The 26,839-nt window shown below is 42.6% G+C and overlaps 1 protein-coding gene across 2 annotated transcripts in view; it reads right to left on the bottom strand.

Annotated features, from left to right (window-relative positions):
* FIG4 (FIG4 phosphoinositide 5-phosphatase) overlaps window positions 1-26,839 on the bottom strand; it is a 744,221-nt gene that overhangs the window by 379,739 nt on the left and 337,643 nt on the right. For both annotated transcript variants that reach the window (XM_073576032.1, XM_073576033.1), the window contains exons 15-16: window positions 21,738-21,886; window positions 8,894-9,060 (exon numbers count right to left, since the gene is read on the bottom strand). In XM_073576032.1, coding sequence (XP_073432133.1) covers window positions 8,894-9,060; window positions 21,738-21,886 — 316 coding nt within the window. The remainder of the gene's footprint in view (window positions 1-8,893; window positions 9,061-21,737; window positions 21,887-26,839) is intronic.

The following is a 26,839-nucleotide window of genomic DNA, read 5'->3' on the forward strand; positions in this document are numbered from 1 at the left end:
CCGGCAAAGGCATCAACAACCCACTAGAGCGAGAACAAGGTTTAGACCGGGAGCAAGTCCCACAGGACTGCACAAAATTCCTGACATCACGAGACAAGGTGGGCCACCAAAAAGACCGACTCACCAGATCTCTAGTACAAAAAATACCTGGATGACCAGCCAATGCAGAGCAATGAACTTCAGACATCACTCTCTTCTTCCACTGGTCAGGAACATAAAACTTTCCACTGGGACAACGCTCAGGTTTGTCCTCCTGGAAATCTTCCAGAGCACGTCTCAAATTGGGCGAGATGGCAGAAAGAACTACCCCTCGCCTAAGATGGTAGCAGGCTTGGTCACCACAGGAGAATCAGCAAAGAAGCTCCTAGAGAGAACGTCAGCCTTGACATTCTTAGTGCCAGGAAGAAAAGAGACCACAAAATCAAAACGTGTAAAAAACAAGGCCCAACTAGCCTGTCTAGGGTTAAGCGTTTGCCCGACTCCAGGTAAATCAAATTCTTGTGGTCAGTGAGGACCACGACTTGATGTTTAGCTCCCTCCAACCAATGTCTCCACTCCTCAAATGCCCATTTCATGGCTAACAGTTCCCGATTCCCCACATCATACTTACGTTCAAATGGAGAGAACTTTCTGGAAAAGAAAGCACAGGGATTCATTTTAGATGTTACAGGATCCTTTTGGGACAAAACAGCTCCTGCACCAATCTCAGAAGCGTCCACATCTACCTGGAACGGGAGTGAGACATCAGGTTGCCGCAAAACCGGGGCAGAAGTGAATCTTCGCTTCAGCTCCTGAAAGGAAGAAACAGCCTCCGGAGACCAATTCAACACATCAGCACCCTTCTTAGTCAGATCAGTCAATGGCTTGGCAATACTAGAAAATTTTGCTATAAATTTCCGATAAAAATTAGCAAAACCCAAAAACTTCTGGAGGGCCTTCAAAGAAGTGGGCTGAACCCAATCATAAATGGCCTGTACCTTGGCCGGGTCCATTTCAATAGTTGACGGAGACAAAATAAATCCCAAAAATGAAATCCTCTGTACCCCAAAAAGGCATTTCGATCCTTTGACATACAGGGAATTCTCTCTCAAGATCCGGAACACAGTCCGAACATGTTCCACATGAGAATCCCAATCCTTGGAGAAGATCAAAATATCATCCAGATAGATAATCAAAAATTTATCCACAAAGTCCCGGAAAATGTCGTTCATGAAGCACTGAAAGACAGAAGGGGCATTAGTGAGCCCAAAAGGCATCACCAGGTACTCAAAATGTCCCTCCGGAGTATTAAACGCCGTCTTCCATTCATCCCCATGCTTAATGCGGATAAGATTATACGCCCCCCTGAGGTCAAGCTTGGTAAACCAGCAAGCACCTTTAACTCTGGAGAAAAGATCCAAAATCAGGGGTAACGGATACTGATATTTAATAGTAATTTTGTTGAGGGCACGATAATCAATACAAGGCCTTAATGAACCATCCTTTTTGGCCACGAAAAAAAACCTGGCACCTAAGGGTGAAGAGGATGGTCTAATATGACCCTTCTCCAACGCCTCCTTAATATAGGATCGCATAGCCTCGTGCTCGGGTACAGATAAATTAAAGAGCCGACCCTTGGGAAATTTACACCCTGGGCTCAGTTCAATTGCACAGTCATAACCCCTATGAGGAGGCAAAGACGCAGACTCATTCTCACTAAATACATCATAAAAGTCCGCCAAATAGTCAGGAACATCATGCGACTGAGGAGAGGTGGAAAAAAACGGAGCCTCACTAAGGGCACACCGACAACCCCAACTCACCACAGACACAGATTTCCAATCCAAAACTGGATTATGAATTTGCAACCAGGGAAACCCCAGAACAATGGTATCATGCAAATTATGCAACACCAAAAATCTGCAATTTTCTTGATGGTCTGGGGCGACCCGCATTACCACCTGGGTCCAAAACTGAGGTATATTTTTCGCCAAAGGAGTAGCATCAATCCCCCTCAAAGGGATAGGCGTCTGCAGAGGTGTCATTGGAAATCCACAACGTTTAGCAAAATCCAAGTCCATTAGGATCAGGGCTGCTCCCGAATCCACAAAAGCCTTGGCGGAAAATGTGGACAGGGAGCAGATCAGAGTAATTGCCAGAAGAAACTTAGGTTGAACACCACCCACAGAAAACGTGTGTGCAAAACGTTTCATTCGTTTAGGACAGACAGAAATAATATGCGAGGCATCTCCACAAAAAAAACCCACAGCTTTTTACGCCTTCTGAACTCCTGACGTTGCTCCCTGGACAAAACTCTATCACATTGCATAGGTTCAGACACTTGTTCAACAGGTGGCAACACCTCTCGTGCAGTCCTGCGTTCACGTAAATGCCGATCAACCTGAATGCCTAATGACATAGAATCGTCAAGACCAGAGGGAACAGGAAATCCCATCATAGTGTCTTTTACGGCTTCTGACAAACCCTTCCGAAAGAGAGCTGCCAAGGCATTATCATTCCAGGTAGTAAGGACCGCCCACTTTCGGAATTTTTGACAGTACAATTCTGCAGAATCTCGACCCTAGCTCAATGCCAACAGTGTCTTTTCAGCCTGATCAATAGCATTAGGTTCGTCATACAACAACCCCAAGGCTTGACAAAATGCGTTCACATTAGTCAGAATAGGATAATCTGGTTTCAAAGAAAATGCCCAATCCTGGGGATCGCCACGCAGCAAAGAGATGACAATTTTAACCCGCTGCGCGGAGCTCCCTGACGAGTTAGGCTTTAAGGCAAAAAATAATTTACAATTATTTTTGAAATTCAAAAATTTAGACCGATCCCCAAAAAACACATCAGGAGTAGGGATCTTTGGTTCAGCAGCATGTGAATGAGCAAGGTAGGCGGAAATTCCCCGCACTTCCGCAGCTCCACACTTCGAGCTGCTCCACACGATCAGACAATTGCTTTATCTCCATTGAGAGAAAAAAAATTCCCCCTACGGCCTCAGAGATATAGAGGAAAAAATATACACACTTTTTTTTTTTTTTTTTTTTTTTTTTACAATTCTTTCCTGCTATTGAGTACCCTAGGATGTGCGGTATGGCTGGTGATTCTGTTATGAAGAGTCACCGTAGGAGGCAAAAACAGAAATACTAGCTAAGTCCAGAAAACCAGAGAAGTTGGCAGCTATCGGATTGCAGACCCCTGAACCTATCAACAACAACTAGCAGTAGCCGTGGGGGGTTCCTACGGTGCCCTAGACCCCTCGATCACACCCGGAGAACTAAATAGCCTAAAGACAGAAATGGAAATCTAAACTGCCCCAGAGCAGACCCCAAAGCAATAGGCAGCCCCCAACATATAATGACGGTGAAGCAAGATGAAAAAACACTCACACAGATAGAAAGATAGGCTGAGCAAATGATGGGGCCCAAGCTAACTAAATAGGACAGGATAGAAAAGCTGCTGTCCGCAATCCGCCAAAACCCTATCAAAACAAGAGCCAACAGACTGATAGGGAAAAAAGCCCTATAGACGCTAGGCTTCAAAAAGACAATATCAGTACTCAGGTATTTTCTGAAGACAGAGCAAAAAGGAATTCAGCTCACCCCAGCAGGGAATGGCAGAAATCCAGAAAAACAAGGCAAAACAAAACCAAAACACAAATGCAAAAAGCAGAGCAGAAAACTTAGCTTTTGAGGAGCAGGAATCAGACTGGTCTCCTAGAATCCCTCTAAGAAATCACCAGCAAGGCGGAAGGGCGTCGGCTGCCTTATATCCAGTCAGCAATTCCAGTCACCCAGTCATCATCATCCTGTTCAGGTGCTTGGTAATCAGCCTCACTACCTTCCTTCACCAGAAGAGGGAGTTCATCAGACCTCAATGGTGAAGGGGAAAATGAACTCACAACAGACGCGCTTCCAGTGTCATCACATTAATTGAAGCTGTCAGAGCACATGTCCTGAAGGGGTTAACTGTTCACAATAAAGATAAAGTTTGGGCATTCCTGGACAAAATTAACATGCCACTGTAGGTCAGTCTCTGTTCCAGTTTCATCATGGAGATAATTCTCCATATCTACAAAAGCTTGATTCTGAGACATCTCATTATGACTGCTAGAGTTTGCATTCCTCTATTATAGAAAACTTAGATAACATATGGTCATGTTCACCATGTTCCATTATCCTGACTCTTAATGTTCATTCTGGAGGGTTTCGCTCTCCTTCCCGTATTCTCTGTGTCAAAAACTTTACCTGCTAAATAAACAATTTAAAAAATTCAGGCTATAGGTCCCGTCACACTAAACGATGCACCAGCGATCCCGACAACGATACGACCTTGTCAGGATCGCTGGTGCCTTGTTAAATGATCACTGGTGAGCTGCCAAATAGGCAGCTTCACCAGCGATCAGGACCAGCGAGGACGCTGGTATCCAAGGTAAATATCGGGTAACTAAGCGCGCGCGTCACTTAGTTACCCGCTGTGTACCTTAGATACCTGCGTGCTCGCGCTAGGACGCTGGTATCTAAGGTAAATATCGGGTAACTAAGTGCGCGTCACTTAGTTACCCGCTGTGTACCTTAGATACCTGCGTGCTCGCGCTAGGACGCTGTTATCTAAGGTAAATATCGGGTAACTAAGTGCGCGGCACTTAGTTACCCGCTGTGTACCTTGGATACCAGCGTCCTAGTGCGAGCATGCAGGTATCAAAGGTACGCAGCAGGTAACTAAGTGATGCGCGCGCTTAGTTACCCAATATTTACCTTAGATACCAGCTCCCAGCGCCTGCTTACAGCGCTGGGAGCTCGCTGATCGTCGGCCTCCCGCTGCCACACGCAGCAATGCGCGCTGGCCAGCGGGAGACCAACGATCAAAAAATGGCCCTGGACGTTCAAGCATGATCAGCGATACCAGGCGGAGGCAGTCGCTGATGTGTGTCACACACAGCGAGATCGCTAGCGAGATTGCTGTTGCATCACAAAATCAGCGATCTCGCTGTGTGTGACGGGGCCTTATGAGTCATATAATGGCCAGAAACGGTATTATTCCTCATTTACGCACGATAGCTTAATCTAAAAAGTTAACTGAAGTATCAGGAAGAAGTTTAATTACTGCTAATTATAACATTAACATGAATAAAAATTAATTTCATGGAATGTCATAATCCTATCAATAAAGTTAACTCAAATTTTCCTGCTAGATTCCAATTGTGAAATTATTACTTTAAAAAGCACACTATTTGATGCTGAAATGTTAAAAACATCTTAGCTGCTACCCCAGAATATCTTGTAGACAGTTGGACGTTGATTAGAAAAATCAATGAGGGATATTTTCACGTTGTCATATAGAGCACTATCTACATCAGCATGAAGTTGTCAAAGAGAGAACTGCAGAGCAAATATAGCAGCAAAAACACTTTGGCTTTTTTTTTTTTTTTTACAAAAGTCTACCATTGGTATTAAAGAACTGTCACTACTAGAAACACTATTTACTTTCAGATACAGGACAAACTGGGTATAGCATGCTAATAAAGAACCTGTCACTACTAGAAACACTTTTTTTTAACTTATTTTACTCATTTATGTAGCCATAATTCCACAGCGCTTTACAGACATTATTGGCACTGTCTCCGAAGGGGATCACAATCTAAACTGTTTGTGGAATGTGGTAGGAAAACAGAGCGCCCCGTGGAAACCCACACAAACTCCTTGCAGATGTTGTCCTTAGTAGGATTTGAACCCAGGACCCCAGTGCTGCAAGGCTGCAGTGCTAACAACTGAGCCACCGTGCCCCCCCTATTTATTTTCAGATACAGGAGAAACTGGGTATAGCATGCTAATAAATAGATTTTTTATTTAAATGGGTGTCACGGTCCGATCCAGCGCCTCTTATCTTCAAAAGATGCTGTCCTTTTCTTTCCTTCCTGTCTTGGCTCCTGCGAAGGCGCAAGAGGTCCGGCGCCTGCGCACTGCAGTATTCTGCTCTGCCCTCAACAACATTATTATAGCAACACTTATTCCATGGAGCTTTACAAGTGAGATATACAGAATAAAAAACAAGTACAATCATCTTGAACAATACAAGTCACCATCTGGTACAGGAAAAGAGAGGACCCTGCCCGTGAGGGCTCACAGTTTACAAGGAATGGGTGAGGATGCAGTAGGCAAGAGTAGAGCTGGTTGTGCGGCGGTATGGTGGAACGAGGGTTGCGACAGATTGTAGGCTTGTTGGAGGAGGTAGGTCTTCAGGTTCCTTTTGAAGATTTCCATTGTAGGGGAGAGTCTGATATGTTGGGATAGAGCGTTCCAGAGTAAGGGGGATGCACAAAAAACTCTTGTATGCGATTGTGGGAAGAGGAAATAAGAAGGGAATAGAGAAGGAGAACGGAGGTTGAGTGGTTGAGTGTAGGTAGGTACCGGGAGACGAGGCTGGGTGTGTCATGGCTAGGGTTTTGAACTGGAGTCTCTGTGCAATGGGAAACCAGGGAAACGATCACAACAGCGGTATTTAATTGGTTACAAAACCCCCTCTGTAACTATTGGGCCACCGCAATCAGAATCGCGGGTGCCAATGGTTACCATGATACCCAGAGTTTGTGAAAAAGATGATTCTGTGTTTATTTGGCATCCAGATAGAGATTTTTACTAAACATTTTCGATCCAACATTGGATCTTCATCAGACAATCTCTAAAAGTTTGCTGGATGCTGTGTGATGAGGCGTCCTCTACACAGCGGTACACACCGCACGCCGAAGGGGCCACCAACTGCAGCGCAACACTATAAGCGACTGAGGTCGCCACATTCTCAGGCGCGTTCTGTTCCCTTTTTCCTCATCACACAGCATCCAGCAAACTTTTAGAGATTCTCTGATGAAGATCCAATGTTGGATCGAAAACGTTTAGTAAAAATCTCTATCTGGATGCCAAATAAACACAGAATCATCTTTTTCACAAATTTTGAGTGCAAAGTTTCTTCTCATTTGTAATACGGGCTGGAGACCCTACTTGAGCACCATTACGGACTTTGCTATATTTGAGTGCCTTGGTTGTTTCTACGGCATGATACCCTGAGGTCATAGAATGACCCCAGGATACGGTGGCATGTGAGATTCAGCTATAAGCTGGGTCTCACAAGCTACGTCAGTGAGACACTGACGGTCTCGTGCACTGTAGTATCAGTGATCAAAATAAAAATTATACATGTGGTACTAAGTGAAAAAGCAATACACAATATGAAAAAAGTTAGAAACAAAACTCCGCGTTTGTGGCAAAAAGAAAGTGCACATAACTTATCACCGAATTCAGAAAGTCCCGATGTATAAAACTGGCACGTTATTTATTCCACATGGTGAACCCCATAAAAAAAAAACATGGTAAAAACCTTGCTTTTTTCATCATAGCAACTCACAGAAAAATTAATAAAAAGCGATCAAAAAGTTGAATGTAAAAAAAAATTTTGTAAATGAAACCGCCAAACCGTGCCACAAAAAGAAAGTCCTAACATAGCTTATTCATCAAAAAAAATTAAAAAAAGTTACAGCTCTCAGAATATAACAATGCAAAAACAAAAATTGAGTTTTGTAAAATATTGCTTTTAGTGTGTAAAAATAGCAAAACATAAAAAAAAAAACAATAGAAATCTGGGATCGCTGTAACCGTACCCAAATCACTTTTCGCATGGTTATTGGTGCAAAAAATAACAATAACTGAATTGTTGTTTTTGGGTCAATCTGTGTCTGAAAAATAAGAATTAAAAGCGATGAAAAAATATTATGTGCCACAAAATGTTACCCCAAAAAACCTGCAACTCATCCCAGAAAAAAATAAGCCCTCACACAGCTTCTGTTCGACAAAAAATACAAAAAATACTGCTCTCAAAATATGGCAACAAGAAAACCTACTTTTTATAAAAAAGCATTTTTACTGTGTGATAGCAGCACCAACCCAAAGAATAAATCCACCTTATCACATACTGCGTGGCGAACCGCTCAAAAATAAAAATAAGAACTGTTCTTATACTGCTGTCTATTTGTTCATTCTACCTCCCAAAAATTGGAAAAAGGCTCGAATTACATTTATCCTGCGTTCTCCGCTGAGTGCTTCCTTAAACGATTCTACCAAAATCTGTGCTGCAAAAAACATTAAAAGGCTCCTTTCTTCTCAGCCTTGACGTGAGGTCTAACAGTAATGTCTAACAACGTAAAGGACATTACCGTGTTCGGAAGAAATTGCGCAAAAAAAATAGGGGATCCAGTTTCATCCATTAACACTTGTGTACCTGAAAAATTTTGCAGCAAATACAAAAACTACATTTTTAAACTTTTCATTTCATTCTGTGGTTAGTTCCACATGCTTTAGGGCAGTTAGGATTTACAAATTTTCTTACATTGTTTTATTATATGCTTGATATCAAGTCTGTTTTTCTGCCTTATCTTTGCCTGCAATGTACATGGCTGTCTTGTTATATAGAATTGCATGATATGTGCCTGCTTATGGTTGGCTATGAATAGTCCAATATGGGCGACATCTTAGGTTCATATTACCTGTTTTTTGGGGGTGTCTGGATCATTGGTTCTTTGTCTGTATTTTAAATGTTTTTAGCTTATTGTATCCAATATGAAATAAAGGTTTTTTATTGTCTATTGGGATGTGCATACCATCATTAGCCTAGTCTTTTTCTCCCTTTTTTTTGCTTCTCTGCTTTCGGGCTAGGTATTGCACTCCACTGGAGATTGAGATATGCACCCCTCCTTTTGCATTTCATTATCTGTGCAGGTGATTCAATTATCACCTGTGCAATACAAGGAAATCCTGGAAACATGACCTTTTTGCGGCCCTTGAGGAATGCAGTTGAGACCTCTAGTCTAGGAGGTAAAAAAATCAGTCTATACAATAAAGGTGCACGTGCTTACCTGAAAACGCATTGCTGTAGTATCTGGAGAGGGTTTGCATGATATCCTTGGAATGTTGAGTCCATGGTGCTATCTTTCTGTAGGTTTTGACCCTATGGACAAGTTGAGAACCACCATATTGCAGAGACAGAGTGTCACCATGATCCTCATAGAGTTCTTCAAATAACCTACAACACAGAAAATCAAGCATAATTTTATCATTTTGAAATCTCAGATTTATATATATATATATATATATATACACACAGTGGGGCAAAAAAGTATTTAGTCAGTCAGCAATAGTGCAAGTTCCACCATTTAAAAAGATGAGAGGCGTCTGTGATTTACATCATAGGTAGACCTCAACTATGAAAAAACTGAGAAAAAAAAATCCAGAAAATCACATTGTTTTTTTTTTCATTTTATTTGCATATTATGGTGGAAAATAAGTATTTGGTCAGAAACAAAATTTCATCTCAATACTTTGTGATATATCCTTTGTTGGCAATGACAGAGGTCAAACGTTTTCTGTAAGTCTTCACAAGGTTGCCACATACTGTTGTTGGTATGTTGGCCCATTCCTCCATGCAGATCTCCTCTAGAGCAGTGATGTTTTTGGCTTTTCGCTTGGCAACACGGACTTTCAACTCCCTCCAAAGGTTTTCTATAGGGTTGAGATCTGGAGACTGGCTAGGCCACTCCAGGACCTTGAAATGCTTCTTACGAAGCCACTCCTTCGTTGCCCTGGCGGTGTGCTTTGGATCATTGTCATGTTGAAAGACCCAGCCACGTTTCATCTTCAATGCCCTTGCTGATGGAAGGAGGTTTGCACTCAAAATCTCACGATACATGGCCCCATTCATTCTTTCATGTACCCGGATCAGTCGTCCTGGCCCCTTTGCAGAGAAACAGCCCCAAAGCATGATGTTTCCACCACCATGCTTTACAGTAGGTATGGTGTTTGATGGATGCAACTCAGTATTCTTTTTCCTCCAAACACGACAAGTTGTGTTTCTACCAAACAGTTCCAGTTTAGTTTCATCAGACCATAGGACATTCTCCCAAAACTCCTCTGGATCATCCAAATGCTCTCTAGCAAACTTCAGATGGGCCCGGACATGTACAGGCTTAAGCAGTGGGACACGTCTGGCACTGCAGGATCTGAGTCCATGGTGGCGTAGTGTGTTACCTATGGTAGGCCTTGTTACATTGGTCCCAGCTCTCTGCAGTTCATTCACTAGGTCCCCCCGCGTGGTTCTGGGATTTTTGCTCACCGTTCTTGTGATCATTCTGACCCCACGGGGTGGGATTTTGCGTGGAGCACCAGATCGAGGGAGATTATCAGTGGTCTTGTATGTCTTCCATTTTCTAATTATTGCTCCCACAGTTGATTTCTTCACTCCAAGCTGGTTGGCTATTGCAGATTCAGTCTTCCCAGCCTGGTGCAGGGCTACAATTTTGTTTCTGGTGTCCTTTGACAGCTCTTTGGTCTTCACCATAGTGGAGTTTGGAGTCAGACTGTTTGAGGGTGTGCACAGGTGTCTTTTTATACTGATAACAAGTTTAAACAGGTGCCATTACTACAGGTAATGAGTGGAGGAAAGAGGAGACTCTTAAAGAAGAAGTTACAGGTCTGTGAGAGCCAGAAATCTTGATTGCTTGTTTCTGACCAAATACTTATTTTCCACCATAATATGCAAATAAAATGAAAAAAAAACAGACAATGTGATTTTCTGGATTTTTTTTTCTCAGTTTGTCTCCCATAGTTGAGGTCTACCTATGATGTAAATTACAGACGCCTCTCATCTTTTTAAGTGGTGGAACTTGCACTATTGCTGACTGACTAAATACTTTTTTGCCCCACTGTATATATATATACACACACATACATACACACACTAGTTGAAGAGACCGGCGCTGCCCGGGCATAGTAACTAACTGTGGTTAGTTATAGCAAACAATTATCCTCCATCCCATAGTCCCGTGCCCATATACCCATCATACATATCCACGATCCCATAGGCCCGTGCCCATATACCCATCATACATATCCTCCATCCCATAGTCGGGTGCCCATAAACCCATCACACATCCTCCATCCCATAGTCCCATGCCCATATACCCATCACACATCCTCCATCCCATAGTCCCATGCCCATATACCCATCACACATCCTCCATCCCATAGTCCCATGCCCATATACCCATCACACATCCTCCATCCCATAGTCCCATGCCCATATACCCATCACACATCCTCCATCCCATTGTCAACTATTATTACATCATAGTGAGCGGCGGGGCTTGCAACCTATGATGACATCAGCGTCGCCATGGTAACCATTATAACATCATGAGGGGCGGGGCTTGATACACACTCTTTTTCCCCATTATGTAGATAGTGGCAAAATTGTTTGGTGAATTGGAACGCGCGGGGTTAAAATTTCTCCTCACAACATAGCCTAGGACACTCTCGGGGTCCAGACGTGTGACCGTGCCAAAATTTGTGGCTGTAGCTGCGACGGTGCGGATGCCAATCCCGGACATACACACACATACATACACACACTTGAGCTTTATATATTATATATATATATATATTTTGCTCAAAAAAATAAAGGGAACACTTAAACAACGGAATATAACTCCAAGTAAATCAAACTTCTGTGAAATCAAACTGTCCACTTAGGAAGCAATGCTGATTGACAATCAATTTCACATGCTGTTGTGCAAATGGAATAGACAACAGATGGCAATTATCAACAGTATTGGCAATTATCAAGACACACTCAGTAAAGGAGTGGTTCTGCAGTTGGGGACCACAGACCACATCTCAGTACCGATGCTTTCTGGCTGATGTTTTGGTCACTTTTGAATGTTGGTTGTGCTTTCACACTCGTGGTAGCATGAGACGGACTCTATGACCCACACAAGTGGCTCAGGTAGTGCAGCTCATCAAGGATGGCACATCAATGCGAGCTGTGGCAAGAAGGCTTGCTGTGTCTGTCAGCGTAGTGTCCAGAGGCTGGAAGCGCTACCAGGAGACATGCCAGTACACCAGGAGACGTGGAGGGGGCCGGAGGAGGGCAACAACCCAGCATCAGGACCGCTACCTCAGCCTTTGTGCAAGGAGGAACAGGAGGAGCACTGCCAGAGCCCTGCAAAATGACCTCCGGCAGGCCACAAATGTGCATGTGTCTGCACAAACGGTTAGAAACAGACTTCATGTGGATGGTCTGAGTGCCTGACGTCCACAGATGGGGGTTGTGCTCACAGCCCAACACTGTGCAGGACGCTTTGCATTTGCCACAGAACACCAGGATTGGCAAATTTGCCATTGGCGCCCTGTACTCTTCACAGATGAAAGCAGGTTCAGCACATGTGACAGACGTGACAGAGTCTGGAGACGCAGTGGAGAGCGATCTGCTGCATGCAACATCCTTTAGCAAGACCGGTTTGGCAATGGGTCAGTAATGGTGTGGGGTTGCATTTCTTTGGAGGGCCGCACAGTCCTCCATGTGCTCGCCAGTGGTAGCCTGACTGCCATTAGGAACTGAGATGAGATCCTCAGACCCCTTGTGAGACCATATGCTGGTGCGGTTGGCCCTGGGTTCCTCATAATGCACGACAATGCCAGACCTCATGTGGCTGTAGTGTGTCAGCAGTTCCTGCAAGATGAAGGCATTGAAGCTATGGACTGGCCCGCCCGTTCCCCAGACCTGAATACAATTGAGCACATCTGGGACATCATGTCTCGCTCCATCCACCGTCACGTTATACCACAGACTGTCCAGGAGTTGGCGCATGCTTTAGTCCAGGTCTGGGAGAACACTCAGGAGACCATTCGCCGCCTCATCAGGAGCATGCCCAGGCATTGTAGGGAGGTCATAGAGGCACGTGGAGGCCACACACACTAATGAGCATCTTTTCCTTGTCATGTGGCATTTCCACTGAAGTTGGATCAGCCTGTAATTTGATTTTGATTATCATTCCAAATCCAGACCTCCATGGGATATTCGTTTTGATTTACATTGAAAATTGTTATGTTCTATTGTTCTGAACACATTCCACTATGCAATGAATAAAAATTGGCAACTGTAATATTTCCTTCACAGATATCTAGGATGTGGTATTTTAGTGTTCCCTTTATTTTTTTGAGTAAATAAATAAATAAATATATATATACACACACATACATACACAGAAGCAAAGACACATTGCTTTTGTCATTCCTCTCACCCCTAGAGGTAATGTACAGTAGCATGAGCTGGTATCTACAACCCACAGGAGTTTCTTGGGTAGTTCGGCTCATCCAGGATGGCACATCAATGCGAGCTGTAGCAAGCAGGGTAGCTGTGTCTGTCGGCACAGTGTCCAGAGCGCAGAGCAGATACCAGAAGATGTGGAAGGGGCGGTAGGATGGCAACAACCCAGCAGCAGGACTGCTACCTTCAGATTTGTGCAAGGAGGAACAGGAGGAGCAGTGTCAGAGCCCTGCAAAAAGACCTCCAGCAGGCCACTAACATCCAAGTATCTACTCAAACTGTCAGAAACAGACTTCAGGAGTGTGGTATGAGGGCTCAACGTCCACAAGTGAGTGCTGCGCTTATAGCCTAACACCATGCAGGTCGCTTGGCTTTTGCCAGAGAACATCAAAGTAAGCAGATTCGATTTTGGCACCCTGTGCTCTTCATAGATAAGAGCAGGTTCACACTGAGTACTGAGTGATAGACTTGACAAATTCTGGAGACACCATGGAGAACGGTCTGCTGCCTGCAACATCCTCCAGCATGATTGGTTTGCAATGGGTCAGTGATGGAACGGGGAGGCATTTCTATCGAGGGCCGCACAGCCCTCTTTGTGTTAGCCAGAGGAACCCTGAATCGAAAAAAAGAGAGAAGGATCCATGCATAACAGGCGCACACCCAGGATGATAGAAAAGTGAACACAATTTAGTACTAGACAAAAAAGCCACAATAAAAACATTAAAAAGAAAAAACATCACTTGAGGTCCCATAGCTCTATAATGTATCACAATGCAACATCATATTTAGTTAGCAAAAAAACCCTGACAAAACAACCCATATAACTGTACAGACGTACCCTGACTGCCATTAGGTAACGGGAAGACCCTCAGAACCATTGAAAATACAGATGAACTAACTTGTTCGGAAAGCGTTTGCCAATCTCAAATTCGGCCCGAATTTAGTACATTCGGATTGGTGTTCAGTTTCACGAGCATTTTTTCTCAAAGTCGTCAAAATTCGGTCACAGTTCAGGAGCAGAAACCATCCACAACATCATGGCACAAGGGCTTCTGCCATTGACTGCCAAAGTCACATATCCCTCTCCAAATAAAAAGCGGACATGTTGCTTTGCTGGCACCATTTTCTCAGTCTAACAGAGCAGAGAGACTGCTCCTGCTGCTGCAAGTTACCTTGTCATGTGGTTAGATAGGATCCTGTCCTATGTGAAATCAACCTTCCAGCATCTAACTAGTTTGTGCTAATAGTGTTGTGCAGGCAGGCGTCCACATTGACTACTCAAAATCATTTGGGGTAAAACTGTGTTGCAGGCAGGACTCAGGAGGCCCCATCTGCTAATCAAAATCATTAGGGCTAATAATGTTGTGCAGTCCGTATTCCAATCTTACTACTCAAAATTGTTTGGAGCAATACTATGCTGCAGTCATAACTCGGGAAGCCCCATTTGCTAATCAAAATCCTTAGGGCTAATATTGGGAAGTAAGTAGCCAGGAGGCCCCATTTGCTAATGAAAATCATTAGGGCTAATAGTGTTGCGCTGTTTGTAGTGTACATTTCTTATGCAACAGCGTTTGGCATAATACTGTGTTGCACAAGTTACGAGCAGAATCCAGACCATCCACAAGTGACATTAACCTTTGTGGGTGGAGGTGATACGGAGGAGACTCCGATACCTGAGGCGCACGTGGACTGTATTGCGCAGTCAGGGCAAAAAGAGGAGGAGAATGATTCTCAGGGAGAGGAGTGGGAGAACAGAGACGATGCCGATGAAGTTGTAGATCCTACTATGTGTGAACCCAGAGGCATGCAGCTGAATAGCTCATGAAAAACTGGGTCTGAGCAGAAAAAGTAAATTAATGTGCATGCAAAATGTAATGGCATATGAACACATGACCTTTACACAGAGAAAACCAAAAACAAAACACAAAACAAATATCCTGGAATAAAAAAAGTAAAAAACATATTGCAAAAATTGCATAAAGGTAGTAATAATAGTAATAAAACCTTTAAAACCTTTCCACTTGTCAAGTGACGTAAATGTGAACAAGGACAGAGGGACTGAACCACCAGTAATAGTATAGGCCAGACAGGATTATTACTATCTTTATGCAATTTTTGCAATATATTTTTTACTTTTTTATTCCAGGATATTTGTTTTGTGTTTTGTTTTCTCTGTGTAAAGGTCATGTTTTCATATGCAATTACATTTTGCATGCACATTAATTTACTTTTTCTGCTCAGACCGTTTTTCATTTGTTTCATTGTGCATTCTGTGCATATAAGGGTGTGACCGCCCTGTTTCTGGGTTGGAAAATCCATCCTGTCTGGCCTATACTATTACTGGTGGTTCAGTCCCTCTGTCCTTGTTCACATTTACGTCACTTGACAAGTGGAAAGGTTTTAAATACAAGGGTTAGGACTGTCCCACGGGGGTTGCCTTGATGTGGCGGGATGGCTTCTACATTATTTTGATCAAAATTATGTTAACTAAATACCCTTATTATTACTATTATTACTACCTTTATGCAATTTTTGCAATATATTTTTTACTTTTTTATTCCAGGATATTTGTTTTGTTTTGTTTTTGGTTTTAGCTGAATAGCTCAGCAGAGGAGGTGGAGGAGGAGGAAAAGGAGGAGGCAACATTGTTGCTTGCCGCAAAGACACAGAGTGACGCAACCACAACAAGCACTGCATCCTCACCCAAAACTGCAGCTGTGGTCAGTAATGGTAGTAAGTCTGCATTTCGTAGGGGCTGCAAGGGTTGCCTAGCCTGGGCTTTTTTGAAACGGCAAAGAATGGCCCAACTAACTATCTGTCAACTTTGCAAAAAAAGACTCAGTAGAGTTAAAAATTGCAATAATTTGACTACTACATGCATTAACCGGCACATGCGCGATCAACATGTCTTACTCTTGGAATCACACTGAGCTAAAATGCAGACTAGTGGGCCTTGCCAACCACCGGCTGTCCCGTCAACCGCAACTACTCCTTCTTTCTCCTCTGTCACGGTGGCAAGTGTTCTCACTCAGGTCTCCAGCCGCAGAACCTCCACTTGTTTACCCCCTACAGTCAGGGAGAGTGAAATACCGTCAGCTGTTACATAAGTGGAGATGCCTGCTGTTTTTGTTTCACCAAGCACACCACATCTTTCTCAATCCACCATATTATCTGCGCCTGCACTTCACACAAAGTCCAGAAGTTTGTCCTGTTCACCCTGCTCCTCTCTCTCTCAACACAGCAGCCAGCACTCAGTCATGGTCACATGAAAGAATGTTTCCTTCTACACAAACCAAAGCTAAGGCTTGTTTCACACTTGCGTTTTTTTGCACTGCGTTTTTGCGCATGCGTTTTTTTCTTATACTTAACATGGGTGCGCATTGACATGCGTTTGTATGTGCATACATTTTTTTGTAGTGTGCGCCCGGGTGCACAAAATGCATCCTGTTGCATTTTTTGTGTGTCCGACCGGTCTCAAAAAAACTTGTGTGCACTCAATGCGCACAAAATTCACCCAAGAACACATTAAAGTCTATGGCAGCGCTGACGTGCGCATAGTCAAGCGCACGTCAGCGCAAAAAAAGCATGCTTTTTAAAAAAAACATGCGCAGAAAACACATAAAACGCATGATGCGTTTTTTATGCGCGTTTGCACGGACACGCAGCGCAGAAAAACGCAAGTGTGAAAGTAGCCTAAGAGCTTGAACTCCACCATCTCCAATCTGGTGGCCACGGAAATGCTGCCTTTCTCCCTGGTGGATACAGACTGTTTCCGAAAGTTGAAGGCCAATGCAGACTCCCAGTACTAGCTGCCCAGTCGCGATTACTTCTCTGAGAAAACTGTACCAGTGCTACCCCAGCACGTCGCACACATCATCACCTGCTCTATGAAAATATCTAGGTCTGTCACGGTGCATTTCACCACTGACACCTGAATGCGCAAACATGGGCAGGGACGTTACATCTCGCTGACTGGGCACTGGGTGACCCTGGTGGCTGTGGGGGCAGGTGGGCAAGTGGCTGCTCCACAAGGCTTGGAATCCCCAAGCCTTGCAGGAAAAACCTCTGTATCTAACATTCCTCCACTGCTTCTGGCTCTTCCGAGTCCTCTAGGGCCTCCACTTGCATCCTCAACCCTTCCTTTAATGAGACAGGCATTTCAGCAGTGCAGAGAAAATCCCTTAAAAAGCAAAAAAGTTTGTTCAGCTCACCTTTGGAAATGATTCCATGAGCAGAGCACGGGATCTTGCCAGATGTTTAGGCAATGTGCAAAAGTGGAATCAAAGATCCGACTCCAGCACAGTTAGGAATGTAATAAGGAAGCGGCATAACAGTAACCGAACGCGTTTAAGAACACACATTGTGTTCGAAAAACATTTAGTTATTTTCATGCCTCTTCCTTATTCCAACCATGCCTAATTGGCCTGTCACAACAATGCCATATCTTTTTTATCTTGATTCAAATAAAGATTTATTCATTTTACGTGCTGGAGCCGGATCTTTGCTTTCACTTTTGCAGAGAGAATCCCCCCCACCTCTGTACTGCGCAGCCAGGGCTCACTGCAATCAGGGGTGAGCGCTGCACTCCATGCAGGATCCCATCAGGCTCAGATAATACCCCTTTCGATCCCTATCATACTTTATTCATCTTCACAAATCTCCTTATATATACTGTCAGTGACAGCATTGGTGATGGACTATGTCATTACATCAATGGGCAAGTGTAACACCTATTCACTGTGCCGGTATTTAATTTGACATACTGACACCAGTGGCCTTACATAGTATAGATTTCACTCTGTACTTAAACAACATGAAGGTGATTTACACTTAACTTTATTAGATACATATATACCTGTCCTGTTGCATATACTATGCAGTATAGATCTTTGATTAGAACATAATCTCCATATCTATATGTAGATCCATTGTTATATCTTTGCCCTTGATTAATTTTTTCCTGATCTTTTTGGTAGTTCTGTGCTAATGGTTTTACCTCTTTTTCTAAAACTTCCCTTCTAGGGATTATATAATGTTTTTAGTTAATTGAGTGTGCGCTCTCTTTGTTGCCACCATATACCCTATTACTGCGAATAAAGGTATTATTATTATTATCATATACCATTGACCACTTTCTCAGGTTTGTCTATTGGTTTGCTCACTGCAATCGGGCAGTGTTTAAATTAATGTCTTGGAGATTGCAGTCACACAACTCAAAAGTTGTGGACAGCTATCCAAGCCGAGTTACAGCAATGGCTGTCTCCAATGAACCTGGAGCCAGGTAAGGCCGTGTTCGATAATGGTGCAACCCTGGTGGCGGCCCATGCCGGGGCAACCTCACACACGTGCCTTGCATGGCTCATGTCTTCAACCTGGTGGTACAGCAATTTCGACGACACTATCCCAGCCTGGATGCCCTGCTGCAGAAATCATGGTCGCTGTGTGCTCACTTCCAACGATCCCAGGTTATTGACTTCCATTACTAAAGAGGTATTTCAACCTACCGGTTAATAGCTTGATTTGTGATGCGCCAATACGGTGGAATTTTACTCTGCACATGCTGCAGCGACAAGCCCTGTTACAGTATGTCCTTTTGCATTGCCTGGGCCAACACAGCATGGACGTGGTGCAAATCAAGTTTGCGGAGAGGCACAGATGAAGGAGCTCTGCACCCTACGGCACAGTATCGAAATGTCTACTAAGATCGTTAGTGCTAACGATGCAGTCATCACCATCACTATTCTGCTCATATTCAACCTGGAGTAGGTGATGGTTCCAGAGGAAGAGGTGGAAGCAGAGGAGGATGTTGAAGGGATAACAATATCTCTAACTTTTGGATTATCGTTGCACAGGTGGGTGCCATGGGAGGGTGGATTACAGCGAAAGAGGCGGGGCTCATGGTACCAGCTAAATTGATAGTGAAGGTACAGGAACCGTGGAACAAATGGAGGAGGAAGAGGTGATGGGTGCGCAGCAGTCAGGAAAGGAAGATGTCCGTTATTTTTTGAAATGTTTGCACTCCAAGTTGGGTCTCCTTCATGTATGTTGCTTGTAGGGCTCCCAAGTTGGCAGGCTTGCTCTTCCTTTCAATCAACTAAATGTGTCACTATGCTTACATTTTTCTAACAATAGCACTCTAACAAACTGATATTTGGGCCACCTATGTGTGCTGGGAAAAAAACAGTTTGAGCTGTTGCATGAGGTATCAGGGATCCCTCATCCACCTCTACTTAATTTAAACTTCAATTCAAAGCTGTAAATGCTGGAACAGACCCTGATATCTCATGCATGGCCCATGGCTGATAGCTGCTGTGCAGTTATCAAATCTCAACTGTGGGTCAATTGATGTCACATTTCCTGTTGTCTGCCCCTAATTTTTGGAAATGTTTGGACTCCAAGTTGGGTCTCCTTCATGTATGTTGCTTGATTTTGGAAGACCTCTCAGAGCAACATGCCTACACTTGTCACTCATCCACCTGTTACTTATCAATGTTTCAGCTACAAATGCTGGTTCAAAGCCTTCCCCATGCATCCCTGCTGCACAATTATACTATTTGTACTCTGGGTCAATTGATGGCACTTTTCCTGGTGTCTGCCCCTAATTGAGTTGTTTGGGATGCTTTTTGTCTATATGTTGCCTAAACCTTTGGTTTTGCCTCCCATTGAATTCAATGGGATTCGGTCATCTCTAATTGAGAGACCATTATGCAAGTGCAGTGGGCCCTGGGTTACTCTGATGTATAACAATGTTAGACCTCATGTGGCTGAAGTGTGTCAGCAGTTCCTGCATGATGAAGGCATTGATGCTATGAACTGGTCTGCCCGTTCCCTAGACCTGAATCATATCAAGCACATCTGGATCATCATGTCTCATTCCATCCACCAATACCATATTGCATCTCAGACTGTCCAGGAGTTGACTGATGCTTTAATCCAGGTCTGGGAGGATATTCCTCAGGACACCATCCACCACCTCATCAGGAGCATGCTCAGGCATTGTAAGTAGGTCACACACAATACTGAGCATCATTTCCTTGTCTTGACGCATTTCCACTGAAGTTGGATCAGCCAGTAATTTGATTTTCCACTTTGATTTTGAGTATCATTCCAAATTCAGACCTCCATGGGATATTAATTTTGATTTATATTGATCATTTTTTCGTTTTATTGTTCACAACACATTCCACTAGGTAATGAATAAGGTTTTGCAACAGGAATATTTCATTCAGTGATATATAGGATGTGGTATTTTAGTGGTCTCTTTATTTATTTGAGCAGTGCATATACATATATATGCACACACACATACATATTTATATTATGGCTGCCTGAGTTTATATATGCAACAGAGGCATCATAACTTGGCTAGTGGGATAATTGGTATAGGGAAAACAATGCCCCCTCAACTAGTCACCCACTAATTAGCATATCACCACCAAAATAATAAAATGGCTTATTCCAATGTGCAGTAATGCTTTAGATAATAAAAACGACATGTTATGGAGGGTATTCACACAGCAATAAATACATGGTAGTGGTCTAGAAGACCTGGGCAAGCTGTCAAATTCCCGTGAAGATCTCTATTCATGAGACAAATTAATTCCTGTAATCATGGCACTGATCATTACATGTCATTAAATTATTTTACTCAGTATTAAGATACACACAAAATCCTAGACCAAAGTCACATGTTCTGTATTGCCTCTTGAGACACTATTGTCATCACTATCCTATCTTGCTAATGATTTGCAGTTATATCGATACTTCTGGTGTGCTGCTAAATGAAAGCTGTTGGTGGAAAAAGACAAAACTACAGGGAGTCCTGACAGTCATATGAATAAGCACACATGGCTGCTGCTTCTTCTATCATGTTACTAAACTATATGGAGGCTGCAATGTGCTTAGGACATGTGACTATGCTAACAAGTTTTAACAGAAGTATCTAAAAGTATAGGAAAATTGATATATTGTATAACCAAACCTACTATACTCAGCAGACTATATGATCAAAATGTACAACCTGTAGACCAAGGGGAATGTATATTATTCAATTGCATGGTATAACGTATATTTGGACACGTCAGAAGGACAAATGACCATGTGCATTTAACATAAGCATTATTTATAAACAATAAATCCACATAATAACTGAAAATAAAATGCAGTCTTTCACCGCCCCTAAATTACATCTGTTATCATAGTTTAATGCTGTTGTTTACAATGTAATGATATAAGATATGTTACAGCTACAGCTTACAGAGAACATTAAAAAATGGCATAGCAATTATATTACAGGATCATGAGTAAAGGAGTCCTAAAATCTTTTAAGTAGCAGGTAAAATATTAATCGATTTGTGAATTGAGCAAATCAGTGAACTGTGATGTGTCAAAATGCAGATCATACACAAAGAACACATCACAGAATAACAAACGGTGGCAATTCTCTCTGAAAAAGGAAAGCAAAATCACATATACTTAATAAAAATAGTTGAAATTAAGCTTTACATCAAGAGAAAATTGTTATCTTTGCATATCAAATGCATCTCCGGTAAACTCCCAAAAATTAGTTACATACATAAATAAAAACAAACATAGCGTACCTAACTGCATCCGTATCAAACTGCAAATTAGGTTTATCAATCAGTCCTAGGGAGTAGAGCTGGTAGGCTAAAGCACACTTTCCCACCATGAACTGTGCAGTATTGGTCCGGTCTAAACAGTCAACACAGTTTGTTCTAAGGACTCCAGTCTGAGAAAGGAGGAAGAAAAAACACACATTTAGTCTGGCATATACCGTAACAGGGGTATATGTACCAATATCAAAAATTCACCCAAATAGCAAATTGGTATATACTACAATTAAAACGTAACCTTTATTAGATCCTTAAAAGACGTATGGTGTCAACAAAGTGCCAAAAAAAGTGCTTGTGCATCGTGCGTTAAAAAAACACATTCTGTACAATGCCGCCCCAGTGTCCTTACTGAGGGGTCAAATACAATTGCATATGGGTGCAAAAATTATTTTCACGCACCTTTGCTTAAACTCAGGCATCCACGGCAAATAGACACAACTGATTTTTGGGATGGATGTATTGCTATTATAAATGTATGATCCTATAAGGCTATCAGAACCTTTCCATATCATCAAATCTAAGGAACAACATTATATATCAAAACAAAGCAATAAGTATATCCCTCATGCACATAGGGCGGACTATTCATTTAGGTATGTATTTATATGCATTATTCAGCCAGACAGAATGATTTCTGTATTACCCTCAGAGCACGGTATATATGGGGGCACATATTCCCTCCAAAGAACCTGCAAAAGATATGCTCTAATGGTACTTATTGCAGATAATCAACTGTACTTATCTGTATGACATTTTCTTATGATGCGCTCGTGGTGGAGGATTACAAGATCCAGCATATTTCATGCCCACACATGTAGCCTTGTTCCCCACATCTGTCACCCAATGCGTTTCACCTGATCCAGAATCATCAGGGGTATCCTGACATTATGTCCCGAGGCATCATCATATACCGTAATTATTATAGCGACATTTATTCAATGGCGCTTTACATGTAAAAAGGGGTGTAATAATCTTGAAGAAAACTAGTCATGACTGGTAAAGGAGGAGAGAGGACCCTGCCCGCGATGGCTCACAGCCTACAAGGGACAGGTGAGGATAAAGTACAGTAGGTGAGGGTAGAGCTGGTCGTGCAGCGTTTTCGTGTAATAAGGCTTACTGCTGGATGTAGGTTTGTCAGAAGAGGTGGATCTTCAGGTTCCTTTTGAAGGTTTCCTTGGTAGGCGAGAGTCTGATATGTTGTGGTTGAGAGTTCCAGAGTAAGGGGTGATGCATGGGAAAAATCTTATATGCAATTGTGGGAAGAGGAGATAAGAGAAAAGTACAGAAGGAGATCTTGTGAGGATCGGAGGTTGCGTGTAGGTAAGTACCGGGAGACTAGGTCACCACAGATGTATGAAGGAGGCAGGTTGTGGAAGACTTTTTATAACATGGTTAGGGTTTTGAACTGGAGTCTCTGGGCAGTGGGGAGCCAGTGAAGTGATTGACAGAGAGGAACTGCCAGACAATAGTGTTTGTGCGGGGGGAGGGACAGACAGGTGAATTACTTGGGCATCAGAGTTTAGGATAGATTGGAGGGGTGCAATAATATTAGAAGGGAGAAGGAGCAGGAGCTTGCAGTAGTAAAGGAGGGAGATGATGAGGGCCTTCACTAGTGTTTTTGCAGACTAGGATTTTGTGGATCCAAAAGATATTTTTGAGTTGGAGTCAGCAGGAAGTGGATGGGGCTTGGATATGTGATTTGAAGGAGAGATCAGAGTCAAGGATTGCCCCGAGGCAGCTAGCTTGCAAGACTGGGGAGAGTGAGCAGTCATTGACTTTGATGGATAGGTCTGTTGAGGGGATCGAGAGAGATGGGGGAAAGATGACCAATTCTGTTTTGTCCATGTTAAGTTTAAAAAAATCTAGCAGCTACGAAGAAGGAGATAGCAGACATACATAGTGGGATTCTGGTTAGTAAGATGGTGATATTGGGTCCAAAGAGGTAGATTTGAGTGTCATGAGCATAGAGATGATACTGAAAGCAGTGGGACTCTATGAGCTATTCCAGGAATTAGGTGTAGATGGAGAAAAACAGGGGTCCTAGAACTGAACTTTGGGGGACACCGACAGATAGGGGGGCAAGATGAGAAGGTGTTGTGTGAGTGGGAGACGCTGAATGTCCGGTCTGTTAGGCATGAAGGGATGCAGGATAGGGAGGTCTGTGATGCCAAGAGATGATAGAATCTGTAGTAAGAGGGAATGGGCCACTGTGTCGAAGGCAGAGGACAGGTCAAGGAGGAAGACTGAGTAGTGCCGCTTGGATTTGGCAGTTGGTAGGTGATTGGTGACTTAAGACATGGCACTTTTATTGGAATGCTGCGGTCAGAAACCAGATTGAAAGCAGTCAAAGTTGGATGAGGATTATAAGTGAAAGGACAGTTCAAGATGGACGTGTTGTTCCAGTAGTTTTGAGGCATAGGGGAGAAGTGATATGAGGTGATAGCTAGACACAGAGGATGAGTCAAGGGAGGGCTTTTTGAGAATGGATGTGATTGAGGCATGTTTGAAGCAAGAGAGGAAGACACCAGTTGATATTGATAGGTTGAAGAGATGTGTTAGGGTTGGCATGAAGTCTTTGGTGAGGTTTGGGATAAGGTGGAACAGGATAGGGTCAAGTGCACAAGTGGTGAGATGTGATCTGGAGAGTACAGAGGAAAATTGATCTTCCATAATGGTGGAGAAGCTGGTTTTGAAGGAGGAGGGCTGAGTAGTTATGAGGTGGCGCTGTGGCGACTCTAGGCCAAAACTCTCTCTGATGTTATCAATCTTCTTCCTGAAGAATGAGGCAAAGTCTTCAGCTGACATGAGAGGGAGGAGGCACTGGGGATGGAGGAGAGAATTGAAAGTGTTGAATAGCAGTTTAGGGTTGAGAGACAGGGAGGATGTAAGAGATGAAAAGTATGTTTTGCTGCAGTGAGTGTGGACTTAAAAGTAGTGAGGAACTGTTTGAATGTGATGAAGTGGTCGTTGGAGTTGGATCTTTCAATCTCCCCTCAGCAACCCTGGAAGCCTGCCTCCTTTCTGTAGTCAGGCTGGTGTGCCAGGGTTGTTTGTTGATTGTGAGAGCTTTGGTATGTGTATCAGGGAGGCAACCGATTCTGGAGCTGCAGCTGTTGTGTTATATACAGCGTCAGCAGCACCTGTATTATATAAGAAACATATGTCTGCAAGAAGGAGAACGAAACAAATCCAAAATGAAAAAAAAAAAGCCGGGCTGAATAAACCGCGTTGACCAGAAAAAAACGCACCTTCGGCAGTCCATATAATAAAAAACTTCTTTAATAAGCCTACGCGTTTCGTGGCAAAACCAGCCACTTCATCAGGGCATAAAGAACAATCACAAATTCAGGATATAAATACAATCACAAACTGTTTCAATACACCTTTCTTTGACATCATTTCCTGTGGAAACGCCCATATATCATATAAAACCATGTATATAAATAAAATGCTTAAATATGATTAAAACCCAATAACATTTCTATCAATATCATGGAAATATTATACACCTAAAATAACAAAAAATATATATTATAAAATAAACTGCAAAAAAATATAAACTCGAACCCACCACTTCAGAACTCAAAAATGTAGTTCACGTGTCTTAGCCCACTAGACCACACCAAATCCACATACCTCCTCAGATCCTCATATATAATTAACAAACACCCCACTCATTTTATTATTTCAGCAGAATATGTCTAAAAAAGGTCACTAATTTCATTTAAACCCATCGGTTGGAGTGTATTTAATCTATATATCAAATAAGTTTCCATTCTTTTTAAATTTTGTATTCTATTCGGGGTATGTTCGGATACATGATCTATGGGAAGCACCGTCAGAGACACAGAACCCTGATGGAACACTGCACAATGATGGGACAAACCATGTTTCATATATCCCTTCCGAATGTTAAATCTATGGGAATTAATCCTCTTGTGTAATGGTTGAGATGTCCTACCTACATATTGCTTCCCACAGTTGCATTGAATCAGATAGATGACAAAACTGGTCATACATGTCATCCTATATCTGATCCTAAATTCCCCACTGGGATAACTAAGGGAGTGAAATCTATCAGTAGAATCAATTATAGATCTACAACACTGACAGCCCTTCCTGTTACATTGAAAAGCGCCTTATGTCTCATGTGGTATACTACTGTTTAGTGAAATATCCCTTGAGGAGATAACACTAGGGGCTAAAATATTCTTAATGGTGGGAGCACTCCTAAAAATCAACCCCGGCTTCTGATCCACCACCTTATTCAGAACTGGATCATTTAAAACAATTTTCCAGTGCTTTTCCAATATGCTACGAATCTGAGAATTCTGCACAGAAAAAGTGGTTATAAAATTCGCATCATAATTATCCACACCTCTATCAGTCTTACGAGAATAAATTAAATCCTTTTGAGTCAAATTTTTTGCTGATTTATATGCTCTTTTTATCAGTCTGGAAGGATAATTTTTTTCTTGAAATCTATTTAATAAAACTTTGCTCCCCTCCTCAAAGGTTATATCTGAGGAGCAATTTTTTCTAATCCTAGTATATTGATTGCGGGGAATATTTTTAAGCCAAGGCTTATAATGGCCACTATTATAGTGAACATAGCCATTGGCATCAACCTTTTTGAAATAATTACTAGTAAGAACCTTCCCAGAATTGTCTACATAAATAATGAGATCCAAAAAAATAACACTCTGCTTATCAATCAGTGGAATCAATTCTATACCCCAACAATTATTAGTCACCCCATCTAAAAAATTTTTGCCATCATTATTATAAATGACAATAATGTCATCAATAAAGCGTTTATATAACACTAATTTTGCCCCATAATCACCACGGAGGACATGCCAGGACTCGAAGACAGCCATAAACAAATTTGCATAAGTAGGTGCTGCCCTCGAGCCCATGGCAGTACCCCGCGTCTGGTTGTATATAGCATCCCCAAAACGGAAGTAATTATTCTGTAAAATGAAAGCCATACTTTTAATCAAAAAATTTTTTTGTGTCATGGATAAAGCCAACTCCCTATTCACATACATCTCAAAGCAAGACAGACC

Source organism: Dendrobates tinctorius, unplaced genomic scaffold (genome assembly GCF_039654945.1).
Source record: "Dendrobates tinctorius isolate UK_male_01 unplaced genomic scaffold, ASM3965494v1 ptg000046l, whole genome shotgun sequence".
Taxonomy (NCBI): domain Eukaryota; kingdom Metazoa; phylum Chordata; class Amphibia; order Anura; family Dendrobatidae; genus Dendrobates; species Dendrobates tinctorius.